Source organism: Polypterus senegalus, chromosome 5, assembly GCF_016835505.1.
Source record: "Polypterus senegalus isolate Bchr_013 chromosome 5, ASM1683550v1, whole genome shotgun sequence".
In the NCBI taxonomy this organism is placed as follows: Eukaryota; Metazoa; Chordata; class Cladistia; order Polypteriformes; family Polypteridae; genus Polypterus; species Polypterus senegalus.
The window spans coordinates 115,033,144-115,055,311 of NC_053158.1; the positions used below are offsets into that span (position 1 = coordinate 115,033,144).

The 22,168-nt window shown below is 36.3% G+C and overlaps 1 protein-coding gene across 5 annotated transcripts in view; it reads left to right on the plus strand.

Moving 5' to 3' along the window:
* asic1c (acid-sensing (proton-gated) ion channel 1c) overlaps positions 1-21,716 on the plus strand; it is a 1,167,770-nt gene extending 1,146,054 nt beyond the window's left edge. For all 5 annotated transcript variants that reach the window (XM_039753240.1, XM_039753242.1, XM_039753243.1 and 2 more), the window contains one exon: positions 21,116-21,716. In XM_039753240.1, the coding sequence (XP_039609174.1) occupies positions 21,116-21,220 (105 nt within the window). In that variant the 3' untranslated portion in view covers positions 21,221-21,716. The remainder of the gene's footprint in view (positions 1-21,115) is intronic.
* Positions 21,717-22,168: the final 452 nt, after the last annotated feature.

Sequence of the window (22,168 nt, forward strand, 5' to 3'; positions counted from 1 at the left end):
CAGACTGATAGATCTCAATTACTTCTGTTCTCATTTGTTCCTGAATTTCTTTGGATCTTGGCATGATGTCTAGCTTTTGAGGTGCTTTTGGTCTACTTCTCTGTGTCAGGCAGCTCTTATTTAAGTGATTTCTTGATTGAAACAGGTGTGGCAGTAATCAGGCCTGGGGGAGGCTACGAAAATTGAACTCAGGTGTGATACACCACAGTTAGGTTATTTTTTTAACAAGGGGGCAATTACTTTTACACACAGGGCCATGTAGGCTTGGATTTTTTTTCTCCCTAAATAATAAAAACCATCATTTAAAAACTGCATTTTGTGTTTACTTGTGTTATATTTGACTAATGGTTAAATGTGTTTGATGATCAGAAACATTTTGTGTGACAAACATGCAAAAGAATAAGAAATCACGAAGGGGGCAAATAGTTTTTCACACCACTGTACATATATATACATACATATACTTGTGTGTATGTTTGTATGTGTCTATATGTGTGTGTATAGCTTTGGTCACTGAGTGCAAGGGAAAAATAATAAATTATAGTCTATAAGTTATTAAACAGTAAAACATTAACGTTTTAAGAAGTACAGGTACATTGAGCACTACTGGAGTGGTTGCGGGTAAACTACATTTTAAAGACTGTGTAACACAACAGGTAAGTAACTAACAGCAGCTAAAATATATATGGATCATCTCTCGGTAGTAGATCCCTTTTGAAAGGCGCTACACGACGGCTGTGGTATAGAAATTACATTTTCTATGTGAACGTTCAAATTTGTGCCTCTGGTAATGTGCCTTACCAGCATTTAAAGAAAATTAGTTTTGTGTCCTCTGCAGTGTTAAGAAAGAAAGGCTTTGGTTTGGGATAAAAGGAAAAAAGGTGTAAAGAAAGGAAAGTTGCCTTTTTCTTTTATATAGTATAGAGAGATGTGTTCGCTGACGTTATGATCGCCTTTTGGGGACAGTCGCGGTGGGTCTTGTGTAGACTGGTGAGACGCCCCGCCATTAATCGGCTGTGATGGCACTGTCAGTCCTCCACTCGTGTGCGTGTCTTCATAATCCGAGGTGAGGACCTCATAATCGTATACGTGCAAAAGAAAGTGTGAATAGCCTTAATATTATTTTGCCGTGGTGTAGAAAAGGGGTCCCGTGTTTGCACTTGTCTGGGCTATAGTGCAGGGGAGGATGAAAAAAATTAAAAGTGCTCACTTTGACTTAAGGCAGAAGCGCAGTCAGCGTCTCAAAGGCCGGCACAGCTATGCACGCGCTGGCTGCTCGACTTTTGCTGGGCAGGAGACTACAGTTTTGCAGACACGTTCATGATATCAAAAGTCTCAGCGCTCTTTGGAGGTCATTCATATATATATATATATATATCAAAATACCAGCGCCTCGCAGCGGAGAAGTAGTGTGTTAAAGAAGTAATGAAAAGAAAAGGAAACATTTTAATAATAACGTAACATGATTGACATTGTCATGAGTGTTGCTGTCATATATATGCCTGCCTAAATAAGTCACCCTCGCTTTGCTCTTACTTTATTTACCGCTCATTTAATCATGGCTAGTGGCGGAAAAATTATAAAATGGAAGGAGGATGGCTTTACCAAAACAATTATTGATGGCGAATCGATTATTCATAAAGCTTGAATTGGTGATCTGTTTTTCTGTGTTAACCTCATATTTTTCATACTTCTTCTCAAACTAAGGTGGTGCGAGGGTAAAATGAATCGGGATGCGCTGATCAATGTAATCCGTGTACCAGGAAATCATGCATTGACAAAAGCTCCCCTTTGCTTGTAATGCAAAGTGTGATTAAATGCATTATTTTTTTAACGCGTTATGGAGCACATGCATCGAAGCTTCTCAGCTGTGCTTGTGCTAAGAAAAGGAAAGATTTTAAAAATAACGTAACACGATTGTCAATGTAACCTTTAGTAAGTAGTGCCTGGAGGATTCAGTGTGGAGAAACTCTAGAGACAGGGTGTGTATTAACTTGTGGATTTTTCTGTGAGTATTTGGTGGCAGTCTGACAAGTTGCTTTCGAAGACGGCATTAGCTGCGGAGCTCAGCTCAGAGCGAAATGAGATGAATGGGAGGGGAGATGATGACGTGACTCCCCACACGCCTTAACTGTCAATCCCCCACAAACACAGTCTCGGAATTTGCATAAGCACACCCCTTCACCTACAATTTTAACTTAGTTACAAAGTGATCAAAACTCTCGCTTATATCCTCGTCCTCTCATTAAACTTGTATCCCGCATTACCTGTGGGCATGTGAAACGCCAGCGTAGCCTGTCTATGAACTTAATTTAAAGTTTAGGTTTACACCTTGCTTTCTTTCCGAGGTAGCAGCACTCATGAATATGGTAGTATATGTCACTCGCTCGCTTCTTATTGTTTCGCTGCCTTCTCAATTATATAATGCATGTTTTCTTAAGCGCTTTTTGGAGGTCTTCCTGGTTTTCTACGCACTGCGTTGACAGTCAGTTCACATGATTACGTGGGAGGCGTGATGATGTCACACGAAACTCCGCCCACGTCTTTCCAGCTCAACTCCATTACAGTTAATGGAGAAAAATACCTTCCAGTTATGATCATTAGGCCTAGAATTTCGAAATGAAACCTGCCCAACTTTTGTAAGTAAGCTGTAAGGAATGAGCCTGCCAAATTTCAGCCTTCTACCTACACGGGAAGTTGGAGAATTAGTGATGAGGGAGGGAGGGCTTAGTGTGTTAAAGAATTGTTTTGTCACTGTTATGAGTGTTGCTGTCATATATATATATATATACACACACACATATAAACATATATATATACATATCCATACATATATACATATACACATATATATTTATACACACACACATATATACATACATATTTACACACACATCCACATATATATACATATATATATATATATATATATATATATATATATATATATATATATATATATATATATATATATATATATATCTCCATCCATCCATCCATTGTCTAACCCGCTGAATCCGAATAGGGTCACGGGGGTCTGCTGGAGCCAATCCCAGCCAACACAGGGCACAAGGCAGGAACCAATCCCGGGCAGGGTGCCAACCCACCGCAGGACACACACAAACACACCCACACACCAAGCACACACTAGGGCCAATCTAGAATCACCAATCCACCTAACCTGCATGTCTTTGGATTGTGGGAGGAAACCGGAGCGCCCGGAGGAAACCCACGCAGACACGGGGAGAACATGCAAACTCCACGCAGGGAGCACCCGGGAAGCGAACACACATACATATACATACACAAACATATATACACACAAATACATATATACTGCTCAAAAGAATTAAAGGAACACTTTTTAATCAGAGTATAGCATAAAGTCAATGAAACTTATGGGATATTAATCTGGTCAGTTAAGTAGCAGAGGGGGTTGTTAATCAGTTTCAGCTGCTGTGGTGTTAATGAAATTAACAACAGATGCACTAGAGGGCAACAATGAGATGACCCCCAAAACAGGAATGGTTTAACAGGTGGAGGCCACTGACATTTTTCCCTCCTCATCTTTTCTGACTGTTTCTTCACTAGTTTTGCATTTGGCTACAGTCAGTGTCACTACTGGTAGCATGAGGCGATACCTGGACCCTACAGAGGTTGCATAGGTAGTCCAACTTCTCCAGGATGGCACATCAATACGTGTCATTGCCAGAAGGTTTGCTGTGTCTCCCTGCACAGTCTCAAGGGCATGGAGGAGATTCTAGGAGACAAGCAGTTACTCTAGGAGAGCTGGAGAGGGCCATAGAACGTTCATAACCCATCAGCAGGACCAGTATCTGCTCCTTTGGGCAAGGAGGAACAGGATGAGCACTGCCAGAGCCCTACAAAATTACCTCCAGCAGGCCACTGGTGTGAATGTCTCTGACCAAACAATCAGAAACAGACTTCATGAGGGTTGCCTGAGGGCCCAAATGTCTACTGCGCCCTGTGCTCACTGCACAGCACCGGGGAGCTCAATTGGCATTTGCCATAGAATACCAGAATTGGCAGGTCCACCACTGGCGTCCTGTGCTTTTCACAGATGAGAGCAGGTTCACCCTGAGTATATGTGAAAGACGTGAAAGGGTCAGGAGAAGCCGTGGAGAATATTATGCTGCCTGTAACATCATTTAGCATGACTGGTTTGGTGGTGGGTCAGTGATGATCTTGGAGGCATATCCATGGAGCGACTCACAGACCTCTACAGGCTAGACAATGGCATCTTGACTGCCATTAGGTATCAGGATGAAATCCTTGGACCCATTGTCAGACCCTACGCTGGTGCAGTAGGTCCTGGTTTCCTCCTAATGCACGACAATGCCCGACCTCATGTGGCAAGAGTATGCAGGCAGTACCTGGAGGATGATGGAATTGAAACAATTGAATGGCCTTCAGGATCCCCTAACTTAAACCCAATAGAACATCTGTGGGACATTATGTTTCGGTCCATTAGGCGCCGCCAGGTTGCTCCTCAGACTGTACAACAGCTCAGGGATGCCCTCATACAGATCTGGGAGGAAATGCCACAAGACACCATCCGTCGTCTCATTAGGAGCATGCCCCGACGTTGTCAAGCATGCATACAAGCTCGTAAGGGCCACACAAGATACTGAAAAGCAGTAATTAAGTTTTTGAAAAAAATGGACTAGCCTGCCACATCTTCATTTCACTCTGATTTTAGGGTGTCTACACAATTGAGCCCTCTGTAGGCTTAAAACTTTTATTTCCATTAAAAGACTTGGCATCCTTTTGTTCCTAAGACATTGCCCTGTCGTTATTTGTATAGATATCCAACTTCATATTGAGATCTGATGTATCTAATGTGTTTCTTTAAAGTGTTCCTTTAATTTTTGTGAGCAGTGTATATACATACACACACATATATACACTATATAAACATATATATACATACATATCTACATATATACATACACACACACACAACAATCGTATATGTTCAAGTTCTATTTAAATTTTAAATAGAAGGAATTTTTATTTAGTCGACAGAATATTATTCCGGAATAAATCAACTCAAACCTTAAATAACTTATAATATTTTGCTCTCCATAAAAATATATGCTGTCTAAATTGTACAAGTTAGAAATAAAGTAAACGTTAAAAGAACAAACATTCAAATTTCTTTACTCTTATGTAATTTTATATAAAAAATTAACTTAAATTTTAAATATCCCAAAAGATTTTGCTCTCAATAAAAATATATCCTGTCAAAATTATACAAATTCAAATATGAACATGGTGCATAACAAAACCTGGAAATATAAATAAAATGTGTTCTTTTCAGCAATAACAAATCAAATCATTCAGTTGTCTTTGCTCATATGTCATTTTAGAGCTGGATGCCTGGCATCTTTTTTTGGCAACAAATTCGTTTATGTTTGGTGTGAGGTTCTGTGTTGTGGAGATTCTCAGGATGGACTGCAGGTGCTCATCAGTGAGGTGACTCCTGTGTGCTGTTTTGTTAGTCTTCATCACTGAGAAGAGCTTCTCACACAGATATGTGGTACCAAACATGCACAAGGTTCGAGCCGCATGTAGACGGAGCTGGAGCATTTTTGCGGGAATGGAGTGAATAAACTGTGCGGGCCGTGCAGTATCGTACTTTGCCTTCAGTGTGCCATTACACTGCAGCTCAATCACCTCCATCTGAATCTGCACAGGTGCAGTTTCCACATCGACAGCAAATGGGTTGTGAAACAACTCAAAATTCTTTTTTTGTTCTTCAAAGTCACCAAAGCGCCGTGTGAACGCAGTGCGCTCAGTTTATCAGCAAAGTGCGTATTTGGGAACACCGTTGTGCCGACTTGGTTCAACATTACTTGGCAACAGGGAAAGTGGGGCAAGTTGCACTGGTGCATTTGTGTCTCCCATAAAAGTAGCTTCACTTGAAATCACTTTGTGATTTTGCACGGGTAAAACGTCTGCTGAAGTGGCAGATTCTTCTTTAACTCTTCTGCTTTCTGTATCTTGTGCATTGCATTCAGGTCTTTCAGGTTATCTTGATGTTTTGTCTCATAGTGCCGTCTTAGATTAAATTCTGTAATTACAGCCACATTAGCTCCACAAATGAGACACACGGGTTTACCGGCAATGTCAGTAAACATATACTCAGCCTCCCATCGGTTTTTAAAGGCTCTCTGTTCAGAATCACCTTTTCTCTTCGGCATTGTGTGGGCTAGCTTCGCAATAACTTGCAGCATCATAAGCTAGACTTGATTAACGTAAGTGTTGGCAAGGCAGCTGAAGCGCTGCATTATGGGATCTGTAGTTTATTGTGTTACCAGCGCTTCATATCCCCGGGCCATTAATAACAATAATATATAAAATGATCTCGCGGGCCGGATATAATTACACGCCAGGCCGGATGTGGTCAGCAGGCCTTGAGTTTGACACATATGGACTAAATAGAACTTATATTATTAAGATATATTTTTCAAATGTGATCGCGCAATTCAGATCGAGTTGACACGCACTACAGTACATCGAGCCCGCGTGCTATTGTGGTTTTGCCTGCGTGCCTCAATAAGTCATCCTCCCCTCGCTCTTACTTTTTTACCGTTCATCTAATGAATACACTGAGTATGGCTTTACCAAAACAATCACTGATCGCGAATAAAGTATCCATTATTCATAAAGCTTCAATTGGTGATCTGTCTTTCTGCGTTAACCGCATATTTTTTCATACGTCTCAAACCAAGGGGATGCGAGGCTAAAATGTATCGGGAAGCGCGTGTACATACTCAGTGAATCCCCTTTCGGAATCGAACCTCGGAAGCCAGCGCTAGAGGCAAAGCCTCTACTATTGCGCCACGGCGTGGTTTGTCTATTTGAGCGTAGCAGTGTAATTCAGTTTTTGTTCAGCACTCTTTGGAACTGTTGCTTTTTGTCTGCGCACTGCGTCAGTTCACATGAGCCACTGAATATGGTTTTATATGTCACTCGCTCGCTTCTAATTGTTTTGCTGCCTTCTTAATTATATAATGTATGTTTTCTTCAGCGGTTTTTGGAGCTCTTCCTGATTTTCTACATACTGCGTGATTACGTGGGAGGCGTGATGATGTCATTGAAACTCCACCCCCACGACTTTCGAGCTCAACTCCATTACAGTAAATGGAGAAAAATAGCTTCTAGTTATGACCATTACGCGTAGAATTTCGAAATGAAACCTGCCCAACTTTTGTAAGTAAGCTGTAAGGAATGAGCCTGCCAAATTTCAGCCTTCTACCTACACGGGAAGTTGGAGAATTAGTGATGAGTCAGTCAGTGAGTGAGTGAGTGAGTGAGTCAGTGAGGGCTTTGCCTTTTATTAGTATAGATTTAGCAGTGTATTCAAAACTGTTCCATTGGTATGCCATGTTTTTCATTTAGTTTTACTTTGCAATGTCTGTGTCTCCTATGCTATGCCAGTTTGAGGGCTGCTGCTGTTATTATTATTATTAATTTTATTATCCCTGTTGTAACCTATAATTTTTTGGGCCATCCTTCAAATATTTATGATGGGTCACTGCCCCTGCACTTCACACTGTAATGTAATGACATGGAAGGACACACTTCTCAGGCCCAGACCCAAAGACACTACAGTATACTGATTATATTTTGTAAAATTTTGTTAATTTCTTGAAACTGTTCAAGGTTTCAACCACAGTGTTTCCACATTGCAGTGTTTAGTTAACAGGGCAGGCATCTTTTACTTACAGGACAAGGTTTGAAACAGCCAAGGTAGAGAAACATGCAGGAGGACAGCACAGCCAATTTAATTTTGCATTCAATTTTGTGTAATACATTCTTTTGTTTTTAATACCAATTTTATGTTTTTATTGTTTTAAAGCTAATCATTTTTACTGTTTTACATTTTCTAAAAATAATATATTATTTTTTTCTCCATATTAAGAGAGTAGTATATTAAGAGAATATACTTTTTCACGAAGTCTGTATAGCAATACGTATTGTATGGGCATTACGTGTATCATCATGTGGCTAATATAAAAAGGATATTACGGGAGATGGTGCCATTGGGCAGCAGAAATTTACCTTTTCTAAGCCAGAATTATGAAAAGTGCTCTGATTGTTATGCTCACCAGCAGAAGCTCTCCTTTTGTGTTGCTACCTGTTGCTGGCTTCACATTTGTAGCAGTTACGGAGTCAGTCCTGCAGTCAGGAATACTGTTACATGTTGGATTTTGGAATTTATCACACCATGCTCACCCTATAAGTTTAAATGCTCCCGTACCATTTTGGTCTGGTGCTAGGGCTCCCATTAGCTAAATTAAAGCTGGTGTTAAAACTAGAAACCTGTACAAGATTACTGTTGTTAAATCATGCTGGGTATCTTAAACTGTCCATGTCAAATCAATTTATGTGTGGACAATTGCTGTTGAATGTTATCCTTGTAATCAAGTTTAGCTTTTTTTTAATTGCATGCTTTAAATCCATTTGTGCAGCAGATATCTTATTTCTATAAGCTTGTCTAAAAGACCTTTGCTTTTACTTAATGACATATTCGGTATGTTGACCAAGGTTTTGTTGGTAGGACAGACCTAATCGTTTTAGTTGGGAGAAGCATGACTTCACAAAATTTAGTAGAGGTACTTGTAATATCAGAAGGTTCCTCTAATCCTCACTTGTTTCATTAAACATACCTTACTCTGTGCACTGAAAACATCATTGCCTGCATTGAATCCAATCTCAATTAATTGTCCTTTTTTGTACTTTTCCCCTTTTTAAGTTTGTCATGTAAAAGGCGGGATGAAGTCAACACAACTGCAATCAAAAGAGCCTACCTGTGGTTTGGCTATCAATTTGTATACTCCCTTTATTGTCCCATAGCAAATATCAAGAGTTTTATTGCTTATTGTTGGGCAGGGTACATATTTATAGAAGTTTGTGAGAAAATTTTTCAGGTTGCAGTGACTCAAGTTCCAAAATACAAAATGTAAAGCATCTAACAATTACATGATCGACACCATTATTAAGTCAAGACATGGAGTCCATTGCTATGCTTTTCTGTTTTGATACATGGTTACTATTGCTCGAAAGCCATCAATCACATTGATCATCTCAGAAAGCAATGCCCCCATAAAAGGTATAATGCAGATATCTCTGTAGTCCTACAGAAGAACTTTGTAATTCATCCAGTTTATTACTGAAAGACTGTACATTCATCAGTGCTATTGTAAGAGAAGGGTGAGGTGAGTCACCCCCAAAGCCATAAAATGAATCTCTCCGTCTCTGCATGTGTGGCAGTTGTTGGTCTGACAAAAGTCATGCCGTTAATTAACAGAGGATACAGTACATCTAGGAGCAACTCAAGTTACTACTTTACCTGAACTTGTCAATTTCCATTGAAGTAGGAACTGAAGTGAAAAAGTATGTTCAAAACAATAAAATCCAATAAAAGTAGTGACTCCAAAATACTTTCAGTGATAAATATTTTTTATCCCCATAAAGAACTCAATCTTGTAAGTAGAAATTAAGCAGAACACATATAAATATTTAGAAATGTCAACAAAAAGGGAGAGAAACGGACCTGCTGTCGGTATCCACTCATTCACTCACTAATTCACTCATTAACAACAACACTTTTTCACAATTAGTTAAAGGCAACAGGTACCCACTAAGAAAGGACATTTCAATATATTAATGTTTATGGGTAAACAGCCCCACAACAGAAAAACATCAATACCCCAAAATCTCAAAAGTGCCATGACAGATTTGATTGAAATTTGGTGACATTATAGAAAATGAAAAATTAGATGACCATGGTGTTTTTACTTGTTGATATTTTTGTATGTATTAATATATATTAATATTTTGCTAATTTGCATGTTTGCCACTGTGCTAAGAGTGTGCTTCATGCAAATGAAGGATGCAGCTGAAGTAATTGACTGGCCACACAAATAGCACCACTATCTAATAGAATGGTCAGACGACTGAAGGCAGGGCAGTGCCCTGGACAGGAAAAAGGAGACATAATCAAGTTGTGAAAATGAGAAAGAAAGTTCAGCAAAGCTCAAGGAAGGTGCAAAGCACAGTGGTTAGCAAGCACTATTTTTTGGTGTTGACTACCAGCATTCTTAGATGCATATTGGCTCTCATTTTGGTTATCCATTCTACTCCACTGATCTTCAACCCTACCTCAAGGTCACAATACTGAAAACTAATCTTTCCTACCACATCCTCTCTTATATTGTGATGCTCCAAACTCAGAGGGAGAAATGATGGTCTTAAGATAGTGGCTCTTAAATTCGTAATGGATAAGCCACAAAAATTGTATAATGACAATCGAATTTACTGCTTTGTGCTCCTCGTTCTTCAGGTTAATACATTAGTGTAAAACACAGGATACCAGCACTTATGTACTGCATATTCACTTTGAACTGCTTTGCATATATAGGGGCACTCACATCATGGATGCTACAGCTCTGTCATGTTGGCCTGTTTGCCCAAGCTAGCTGCACGGTGAATTTCCTGGAAAATATTAGGCAAACAAGGTCACCAGCAACACAGCATGTTTGCTGCGAAAATCACTTTAGGGAATTTTGCCAATGAATACTGTTGTGCATTTAGAAATAAATCTCAGACGTATACTTACAGTTAGGTTGTGCAGTATTCCTAAGGATTTGTGTACTGAAACAGACATCTGATTTTCCTTAGCCTAGTATGCCACAATCAACCAGTGGTGTCACGTCACTGTATTTTATTAAGCCACTTGTGAATTATGGTGGATTCATACAGCTTATTCAGCTCTTTTCTAACTTTTGTTACTCTTCAAACCTACTATGTCTTAAATTGTATTCCTATATCATTTAAATATGATTTTTCACTCAGTATATCATTGGTTAAAATCCCTAGAAGGTCTTTCTCAAGTGGCACTGATGCCTATAATTAACCTTCTCATCTTTAGTTTTCTTAAAGCTAAGAAGTACTTTCATATGCACATTATATCTTACTTTACAATGCAGATATATTTAAAATGACTACAAACAACAGAAGAATGCACACTAAAAAGGTAACACTACATAGTTTCCATTTCCTAGCTACGATAGATATTGGCAATATGCACATTTCTATTTTAGTTTCTGGTCTTACATCCCATTTGAATTTACAAATTCACTGTTCCTTAAAGTTAATTTTTACTGGACTTGACAATTGGGGCATGAGCAATTGGGGAGATGTGGGGGCTCTAATCCATGTTCTCTGGCAACAGATTATGCCATGCACTATAGTACTTGGCAGGTCTCATCAGTCTATTTTCAGTTTGCTAATGTTTGAACCACTTGATATGGTTTGATTCTGGAGGAGACACAACACTAATTACTTGACCAAGTATTATTACTACTACTACTGCTGCTAATAATATTTTTTTACATTTATATAGTGCTTTTCTCACTACTCAAAGGAACCCTTAAATTGCATTCCAAGGGCTATCAGAGAGGATGTCTCAGTAGTGTCTTGATGCACTGCTATGCTGATGAAGAATAGGAGTTGTAGTAGCTACTTGTCTCAGTGTGGATGGTATTCTACATAGGAGACAATGATTGGGTGTGGATGCTGTTTACCAGCTCAGTTAGGCTGGTCTGAGAGTTGTATGCAGTGATGTGTTTTTGTTTAACTCCCCAAACTGGTAAATTGAGGATCGTTACTGAAAAGAGGGTATTTCAGTATACCCCCAATTTTCTGCCACTTTTGGAGATTATGGAGGCCCACAAAGCACCAATTATTTGAAAGAATCAGAAGAATAACCTGGTTTGAAAGATCACAAAGGTAAGCTGAAACGAACTGGCAACAAAACAAAGTCACTAAACTGGAGTTGAGGACATTTGACTAAGCAAGAAGTTAGAAAGTGGAGAATTCAATGACAAGAACTTGTGTTTAGCATTGTTTAGAATTAATCCACCATCTAGGATTTTGCAGTGAATGTGACGCCAGCTTTCATACCATTGCATGAATATCATTGTGTTCTGCAGTCTCTGAGACTATGCCTCTAACAACCAATTATCGCAATATTGCCAATGGTTTCACAAAATAGCTATACACAATTAAAAACAAATGTGCATCATGGTAAACACCAAAACATAATTAAAACAAATGAGACTTTGTAAAAAAACACAGAAAAAAGATAAAGATAAATTCTGAATTGCTATGTTCCCAAAATGCGAAGAGAGAAAAAATTATTTGAACATACAGTATATACATTTTTAAATGTCAACACATCACCTAGCATGGGGAAACAAAGTTTCTAAGGTTAGGCATCCTTTAAAGAAATGTGTTCTGTGCCTTTGGTATAAAATCTGCAGTCATCCTAGTATTAAAAGATCATAAATGTCCCATCAGAAATGCATCTAACATCTCTGATGGAATGATTGAATGGAGAAATTTGGCTGGTTTACCTGGTGGAATTTTTAGCTGATTCATTCTTACATGATACCCATCAGGTAGTCTTTTGATTATGATTTTATTTCTTTTTCCACCGCCTAGGTGATCTTCCATTTTCTGTATCACTGACAATACATCTGGAATACAAGACTGTTGGTTTCTGCTTGACCTATGTGCTGGATATTCTCTCACAGATACCTCTGAGTACAAGTTTCTTAAGTTGTTACAGGCATCCCTACACTCCAAAGTTCTTTATAACCTTTATAGGCTAAATAGGCTCTGTGGTCTCAATTTCTCTTGCTAGCCATCATGTGTTTTCTCCTAGTGGCTTGGATGTCATCTGGCCTCTTACAAAGGATTCATGGGTTTACTCTTTTCTTTCTGTAAAAAAAGGTATTACTTACTCTTAATAAATGCTGGATAAATGACAGTTAATGGCAGTCCCAGTGGCTACCCTCTAATATCTTGAAGAACTTAATTCACTTCCACCAAAGGCTACTAATACCTCTTTCACCTTGTGATGTTCTAAGTGGTTTTAGTTTCAGCCTTTCACTCTGACAAATAACTGCACACCTAGTGACCCATGTCCACTTACACTCAAGCTTACAGTTCCTCCATTATTGGTAGTTTGATTCTATCTTTTGTTTAAATATTTCATGAAGGGATATTTCCTTTTGTTTGCCAGCCTTTTGGAATTCAGGCCCGCTTGTACTAATGTACTTGTCAGACAAAGCTTGAGAGTTTTCTTTTATAATAAAACAATAAATAGCAGTATTGTATAAAGCATTTTTCATGCAAAAAGTGTAGCTCAAAGTGCTTTACAATATGTAAAACAAATTTGCTAATATAAAAACAAATTAAAATAAAACAGGCCCTAACTGAATCAAGTGTAAATTAAATTACTGTTGACTATAGTCAGTTCTTAAGTATCTAATAGATAAAATAGAAACATTTGATAATAAATGCTATGATAAGATGACCAGGTGCAGAGGAAAATTAAAAAATTAGCATGCAGAATGTTGTAAAAAATCAACTCCTAGATATTCCAAAGCCAAGCAACTACCCATGGACCCAAAAAAAAAAAAAAAAAAGCAACCAAGTTATTCCTTATTGCAATGATGTAATTTCCTACAAAATCTGATGCAGCAAGTCTAATCCATAGATGTAGCTTCCATTTTCCTCGCAATACAAAAGACATTGAAAAATATTGCAATCAGGTGGCAGTGGCACAGAGTGAGTAGTAACTGTAAAAAATAAACATTAATAGTTAGGACTTTATTAAAACTTTACCCTATGACACATCTAAGTATACATATTTTCTACTAAAATAGTGGTTAGCATACTATTTTTATTACAATAGTGCTAAGCTCTACAACACAAACATACATTAGCGCATTAAATGCAGTGGGACAGTAGTAATATTAATTTAAATTTAAGGAAGACTGTGATTTACACAGGGCTCTAGTTCACCCTGCTTGTACTTCAATTGTATAATCGTTGTTATCTTGGTAGAGCATGTTGTCATTATACTGTAAATGCTGATACAAAGTCAATGAACAATGCATGCAAAAATGGAGACAAAAATGCAGACTCTACAGATTATCCCTTGTATACATACCTTGAGTTGCTAGTTACCGGTGACGTCATGTTTATAGCTCTTTCAAGGTCATATAGTGTTGACACAGTTCCCCAGGTATGCCTCATTCATTTAATCTGCAACTACCAAGAATATCCCAAAATAGTTTAAAATTATTTTGATATGATCATTTACTCACCTAAAATGTTTAGGGTCACTAACAAAGCTGAATGCTGCAAAGTGTCAGTTATTTTACATGCACTTTTAAATGATGTGTTTGTAAACAAAATGTGCTTTTTCAGAATTTGTTTGTATCTACATATGTTCATTACTGGTGTGTTTCTGTCTTGTTACTAATTACAGTATTTAGCTATCTTCCAGTTTTGCATTGAGCGCCATAAGTGTCAAGCAAAAGGAAAAATAAATCTGTTCAAAGTATTTATTAAATTGTTCGAACGAATTACATAACTCGTTCAAATGAATTATGTAATTCTTTTGAAAATATTTTTATCTTTTTCCCCTAACTCTTATTCCAGTAGTATGAGCCCCGTTCTGTACTAATTTGTTCTAACAGATTATTATTATTTTTCCACCTTGCAGTCCATTTCTCATTATGGAGCCCCATAATGTTTTCTTGGCATACATTTCAGTGAATAGTAACATGTTAAAATCAGTGAACCAGTAGAGGAACTAGTTGCAAGGCCACCACAGTTTAAACAGTTCTTTTGAGGAGTCCAGAAACAAGCTTCAAAAGAAGAAAAAGTTACGAGAATGGATTTATGGAATTTTTTCCAAGAAAGCGATATTCCAGAGTCAGTGGTAGAAAAATGAATAGAAGAAAAGGCATTGATGGTACTGAACAGTGAACGGAAGACTGAAAATAATTGGTTGGCTATACTCTTCCGGTTCACTGCATATCAGGAAATAAATAGCCACTGAAATAAGAGTAAGGGGGAAAAATAGTAAGGGGAAAAATAAAAATAGTCCATTCAAAATTTTGTTTTTGGCCTGACACCTACAGGGCTCTGTAGTTTTCAGAGGTAATAAGAGATAAGAAAAAAATGCTGTGACATTTATCAACGCAGAAATCCCTTAACAGTGTCCTGTCATTGATAGAAGATTATAAATAAAAAAAAATGCAGTGCATTTTTTGTTTAATTATTTTTCAAGAAAGTAACGGTATACAATAAAGCCAATCAAATTTGCATAACTTATACAACAAATAACTTCAAAATCAATCTTGAGAAAGAAAAAAACTCCAGAACATTAAAAAATAAACATACAAAAAGTGAAACCTTAAAGAACAAGAATTCAACCCCTACCCGAAGAAAATAAAGGAGAGTGAAGAGAAAGGAGATAAATGAACACACATGCACACACAAAAATCTTTCCCCCTATATGAATGCTTGTTCTAAAATTTCGGTTAGGTGGTCTGGAAAAATGGGTAGATTTCTTTTAACAAAATTTCTAATTTGAAAATAGTGGAGAAATTATGTTATAGGTATGTTAAGTCTGAAGCATAGTGGTTCATAAGATGAAATACATTATCTATGTACAGTTCTCTTAGTTTCTTATTCCCGAGCATTATTCAAAGATTAAACACAGAATAGGTTTGAAAAGGTGATAATCATGTAGTAGAATAACAGATAAAAGCTTCTTTGCCTTGAAGTAGATCCTGCATTGGTTCTATATTCTAAGTGAATTATTGGTATAATGACCAAACTTAGCATTTACAGGGGCGCAAAGCAGTGCATGTAAAGAGGTACAGCAAGATTTAATTTTCATTACTTACCAGGCTAGTATAAATTATTCAGTTTTTATAATATGTATATTTACCACCCAGTAGTAAAATTAAGTAGCGCCATGCCACCTACTGCTTTTGGTCTTTGTAGTGTTTTCTTTTGAATGTGTGAACAACTTGAGTTCAAAATAAGTTAGGTTAGTTTCTTAAGGAATAATTTGTTAATGTATATAGGGATGATCTGAAACAGAAAGAGAAGCTTTGGAAGGATGTTCATCTTGACAGTATTGATTCTCCCTGCTAATGTGAGATGGAGGGCAGGCCATTTGTTACCATCTTGTTTGACTTTTTTCCAAGCTGTTGCAAAAATTGTGCTATAAAAGATCCTTATATTTACTAGTGATGTTTATCCCTAGATATTTAAACTGTTTTGATAGAATGAATGTATATTAGTCCAGTCTAGTTTGTTTGCTACAGAGTTCACATGAAAAATCACACTTTTATTCTCATTAATTCTGTGTTCAAATGACTTTTTAAATTCTGTTAATGTGTTAATGACTAAAAGTAAAGATTTTTGTGGGTCTGATATTTAAAATACCGTATCATCTGCATATAGTGATATTTTTTGCCTGAATCCTTCTTTGATTTCCCCCATTTATCTTTGATGTATTTTTGAAAATAAATAGTCATTGACTCAATGGCTAAAGCAAAAAGTAATGGTTGTAGAATGTACCCTTTTTGAATACCATGTTCTGGTTCAAAGTGGTCCAAGTTCATTTTGTTACTAAGAACAGTGTCTTCTCGACTGGTATAAGTTCATTTTATCCTGTTTGGGCCAAACTCGAATTTGTGCAGTGTGGTGAAAATCTAGTCCCATTCAGCTCTATTAAATGTTTTTTCTCTATCCAAACATAATAATCTCTCTGGTGTGTTAGATTTTGTGGGTTCGTATATTACGTTAAACAGATGCCAAATGCTTGAAGCTAAATGTTTGCCTTTAATGAATCCAGTTTGTTTGTATGATATTACAGAAGGAAAAATTTTCTCAAACCATCTTCCTGAAGCTTTGAAGAGTATCTTAACATCGTTATTCAGAAGTGACATTGGTCTGTATGATGCACATTTTAACACTAGAATTACCAGAGCCTACGAGAAAACTCGTAAATCCGGCCCACCTTAAATCCGTTCGCACCTCTCTGTCAGCGTCTTAGTCCAGTAAATTTGCCAATTAAGACAAGCAGCAAGCAGCCAGCTAGTCCATCCCCCACCGTCGCAGAACGTTCACTCACTTTTCACAGCTCGTGCCTTCTTTGATTATCTGGAAGTGAGTGAACTGCTGGAGTTTTAGAGTAGAAATAATAGATCGTTATTTGGAACACATGCATTTCATGTGTGTTCCGTTTCTACAGTAATCTGAGTAAACACATTGTTAAAACAGAAACGTTTTCATATTTTAGTAATTAATGTTACCAAATGTAGGCATAAATTATTGAATGTTCAAAGCCTGAAGTCCAAAGATCAAATAAACACTTTCACAAAAGGCTCAAGGACAATACAACAGCTCAATGGCATAGCAGTAAGATTTGCTAACATGTAATCAAGGGGCCAACGGTTTGATAAAAATGTGTTGTTCAGCTTCTTTTGCTATCAAGAGATTAAATTCTGATTGCTGAGCCTGTGTTTCCTGCAAAGAGCCTCTTTTAGAGACATGGCTTGTTTACTATCTTTAATGAAAATTTCAGACACCTTCTTGGTCTCCAATTTATTTTAATGAATGTAATATGAAAAAATCTGTCATCTTAAAAAGTCTCTAAAAATATATATATATAAATTTGTTTGTAGATTAACTCTGTAACGTTCACATCTGCTAACACGATGAGTTTGTAGAGTGTAATGATTTGAACTCCAAAATAAGAGGAGCTTTGTCAGAAATGATAACAACATTATATTTACAAGATTTGGTAGTAGGCAATAAGTTATTATTGATGAAGAAGTAATCAATTCCTGAGTAGCCATAATAAACTGGTCAGAAGAATGAATATTCTCTTGAATTCAGATTTAAGAATCTCCATGAGTTTGTTAATTATATTCCATTACAATTTAGATTGTGATAGAGACATTTCAGCTTACAAAGTTCAATGTTTGGTCAGATAAATACTGCTTCTGAATGTCTGGGAACATTTTGCAATCTTAAGTAAAATTGCTGAGTTGTTTCATGATTTAGCTTTAACAGTAATTTCATATTGTTACTGTCAAGTATTATGCTTAAGGTGTTTGTCATTATGTTTGTACTTATAATTATGAGAGTGAAAAGAACTGATAAATAGTAACTTGTTCTCTTTTCCAACCAACATCATCCGCAAACCTCCCCGGCCCTTTCCCCCCAAACATTTGTGAAGTGTGGTCTAGCCTCTCTTGGGCTGGAAAAGTCATTGTCTCCTCTGACACGCCAAGAAACAGGGCATACCCAAAACAAACAAATCCCAAAGACAACAGTGTAGTGAGGATTAAATTGAGATATCTCGTATAAATACAATAAACCTAGGGTAAGATGTTAAACAGAAGAAAAAACACAAGAAAAGCAAGTCTTAGCAGTTGATATGCAACAACTTTCAAAATATCTGCCTCACTTTTGTTGTAAAATTACTTAAAAGGACCATCCTCTGCTCTGACATCATTGAATTTGCAAAGTTTCCAAAGAATCCACTGTCTAAAGTCCTCTTATGTCAATACATTACATGGCCCATTAATGAACATAAACTGGTTCAAGACATCCGGCAAAATTTAAAGATTTTTATGACAACTTTTAAAATTGACCATTTATGCACACAATTGGGTCATAAATACAACACAATTAATACAAAACAGAGTTTTTGGTACAATTTTCTTTTGCTAGTAAATACATTTAAAATACATAAAAATAGTACACCCTGCCTGGGATTTGTTTCCTGCCTTGCGCCCTGTGTTGGCTGGGATTGGCTCCGGCAGACCCCCGTGACCCTGTAGTTAGTATATAGCAGGTTGGATAATGGATGGATGGATAAAAATAGTACACACAACCTTACAGAGTGCTATTGTAATGTTCATATTTTGTATATGTTATTGTGAATGCAGAAGAATTATTTATTAAGGCTTTGAATTAGCTTCAGTTTTATTTGTCTGTTGCTTCCTGACTCATCAGTATGAGAAAATGCCCAACATATGATAAACTGTTTGGCTCCTCCTGATGCCTAATTATGCCAGTCATTGAACTTTTTACCCACCAATCCACACCCCCACCACTTTTTAGACCTCTAGACCCCAACAAATACATTTACAGACCATGTTTGGGGAATGTTTTGTTCAGAAAATTACACCCATATGATAAAGGGTAAACCTATAGGTGTCCTCAGCAGAAATGATCAGACAGACTTGATGTTGTGCATGCCACATAAAATTATCAATGCATGCCTGACCCCAAAGGTTAACCCCCTAATGGGATATGAGGGGTCAAATGTATTCCTTTTTATAAAACTTTGAAAAAATGTTGATCAGTAATACGGGCATGTTGAGTGATTTTTTCAATATTATTTCAAGGTTGCTGATCATGAATATGATAATATATTTGATATCTGATTCTGTACCATTGGTTAAAAATGACATATTTCAAATATGTGCATGGGGGTATCATTTTAAACTATTTCATAGTCAGTGATTACATATATAATGTTATTATTGAACCTTTGCTAGAGATCTAGCCCTCTATGGACCACTATCAGTGGTTGAAAATTGACAGATTCCTTTTACAATTGAGAATATTTAGACTTTATACATTTAAATTGAAGTACATATTTTAATATTTCATATATTTGACATCATTGTTCTTTTTACTATATACTTCTATTTCATGAAGTAAATCATTACATGTGTTATGAACACTCTGAATTAAGATTGCTTACACTAATTCAGACATTTGACACTTGTAATTTTTCTCATCACATAATTATCAAGAACACCTTTCCTTGTTTGTGCAAAAAGATTAAAATATATCACTGGAAATGTTAATTGAGTTTACCGATTACTCAAAATAAATGATATACTTGAAAGAACTCAAAATTTCTTTCAGAACAAAATAAGAAAAATGCATATCAGTTGTAAATATTGGCTGTACATGCTTACAGCACAAATATGCCCACCATGTTTCTAAAGTTTTATATACAGCCTATCAAAAAAAACAGCATTGCATTCTGTGATATAAATAGCCAGTCAGGGTAGCTCTGCCTATTGGGGGGTACCAAAAAATTATGTTACAGAGAATAACAAACAGATCTTGTAATGTAGAAACATAGTGAACAATGGCAAAAAACATTAAACATAAACCTAAATCATGATTATATTAACATAATTAATTAAAAAGATTAAGTTATTTACAAAATAAATAAAGTCTGATTTTGAATATATACTAGAAAACTTTGCTTTTATTTATCAATTTATTTCATTAATACATTTTACTGTATGACTAATTCAGCACTTACATTTAAGCATAGGAAAAAAGGATTTGAGGGTATGTCCACACTGAGAAGGAATGAAAGTAAAAGACAAAATGTTCTGGCTATAAAGTGTACATCAGATGTACAAGTGAAATGAAAACAGCAAGTAACATATAGGAGAGGAAGAAGAGAAGAAAGACAGAGCAGGTGAAGCAGAAAAGGTAAGAGTAGGTGTGAAAATAGAATGAAGAGAGAGACTAAAATTGGTCATTGAAACTTAAGAAAATATGTGATCCTAGGCTAATATTGAGTTTCTTCTGATTTCCTTTGGAGTTCTTGAAAGCAGTGTATTTATTTTGTTTCACGTTATTCAAGTATGAAAATCTGTTGACATACTTCTTTCAGAGTGCCTAGCTCTTGACAACTGAATCCAAATGTTTTTTTCTAAATTTATTGAAAACATTGAATTATTGAAGGCTTACTTTCGTAGATTCCTTTATTGCATTGCATCTTTTTTTTTTTCATTTCAGATGTTTTTGTTTTGCTTCTATGCAAATTGTTTCTCCTCCTTGCCATTTTATTGACTTTCTCTCTTTTTATGTTTCTTCCACCTTCTTATTAAATTCTTTTTAATTTGTCATTTTTGTCACTAGAGCTATGATAATGTATTCAAATATGGATGTTTTTTACTGGTCTTCATTATTTTTGTTATTTAATGTTTCTTTCCAACTTAATCTCTTTCTCCTACTAGTTAAATCGTCCTTTTATTGCTAGTATTTGATTCCTTCTTAATCATATTTGGTCTTATTAACACTCTCTCTTCCCATCTGCCTAATTATTTTATTTTCAAAACATCCACTTTAATCTTACTGTCTCTTCCCTGTTGTTGTTTTTCAGAGTACCTGTGACACACTCCGCAGTCACTCGGACAGTCTCGGATTCACGCCGAACATGTTACCTCGTCACCCGACTATAAGCAACTTTGAGGAGTTTGCCTGTTGACAAGAAACCAAGCTGGAGTGAAAAAGGAGTTTATGGTGAACATCAACAATAACTTGTATAAAAATTCTTCAGAATTATAAATAAATTAAAAAAAACTTTATAACAATGCCTGAAACTAATAAGATGATACCTAAAAAAATACAAACTTCCAGAACAGAACTCAGGTTAAATTCATCTCCAGGCATCCCTATTGTGTGTTTTGCTTTTTTTTAAATTGTTTGTCTGAAATATAAATTTAAAAATTCCACATTTATTTGCTACTTCATGCCATTCTTGATACATTTCACAATATTTAAATGTGATAACACCATAGCCAATATTAATATTTTAGACTAGACTCACTTTTTTATAACAGGAATCTCTATTACAAAGTATACCTTTGGTGTAAAATGTCATCTAGTAAATGTTAGAAATAATTATGTGTTGCTATTACTAGAAAAAGAAATTACTTTAAAATGAACAAATAATCCTGGAGAAAAAGGTAGCATATACTGGAGCAGAATACAGGGTCATGAAGATGGAACAGTTTTAAAATGTAACATTTTCCAAATATCAAAAAAACTAAGTTACCTATTTTGATAATACTTAGAAAACCTTACCATTTAATGTCATATTTAGTAGGTTTGGGAGTATTTTCTTTAAGGTCTATGACCTAATTTCAGAGCTATTGCTAAGTGATCACTTTCAGTCTGGTGTAGCTTTATGTAGTTTTCATCTAATTGACTCAAAAAGTACCACTGCTTCATCCCTAACTGAAGTGGGCATTTGGAAAGCTTGGGGAGCTTATAAAGAAATTAAACACTGAGATTTTTTATACATTATACACTTAAGCACTAGGTTTTGTTTAACATTTTGTGCAAACATTAGGCACCTTTCTTCACACAGAAAACCGTAGACAAATTGAATAAATTACCAAGTAGTGTGGTATACAGTAGAACTTTAGGGACC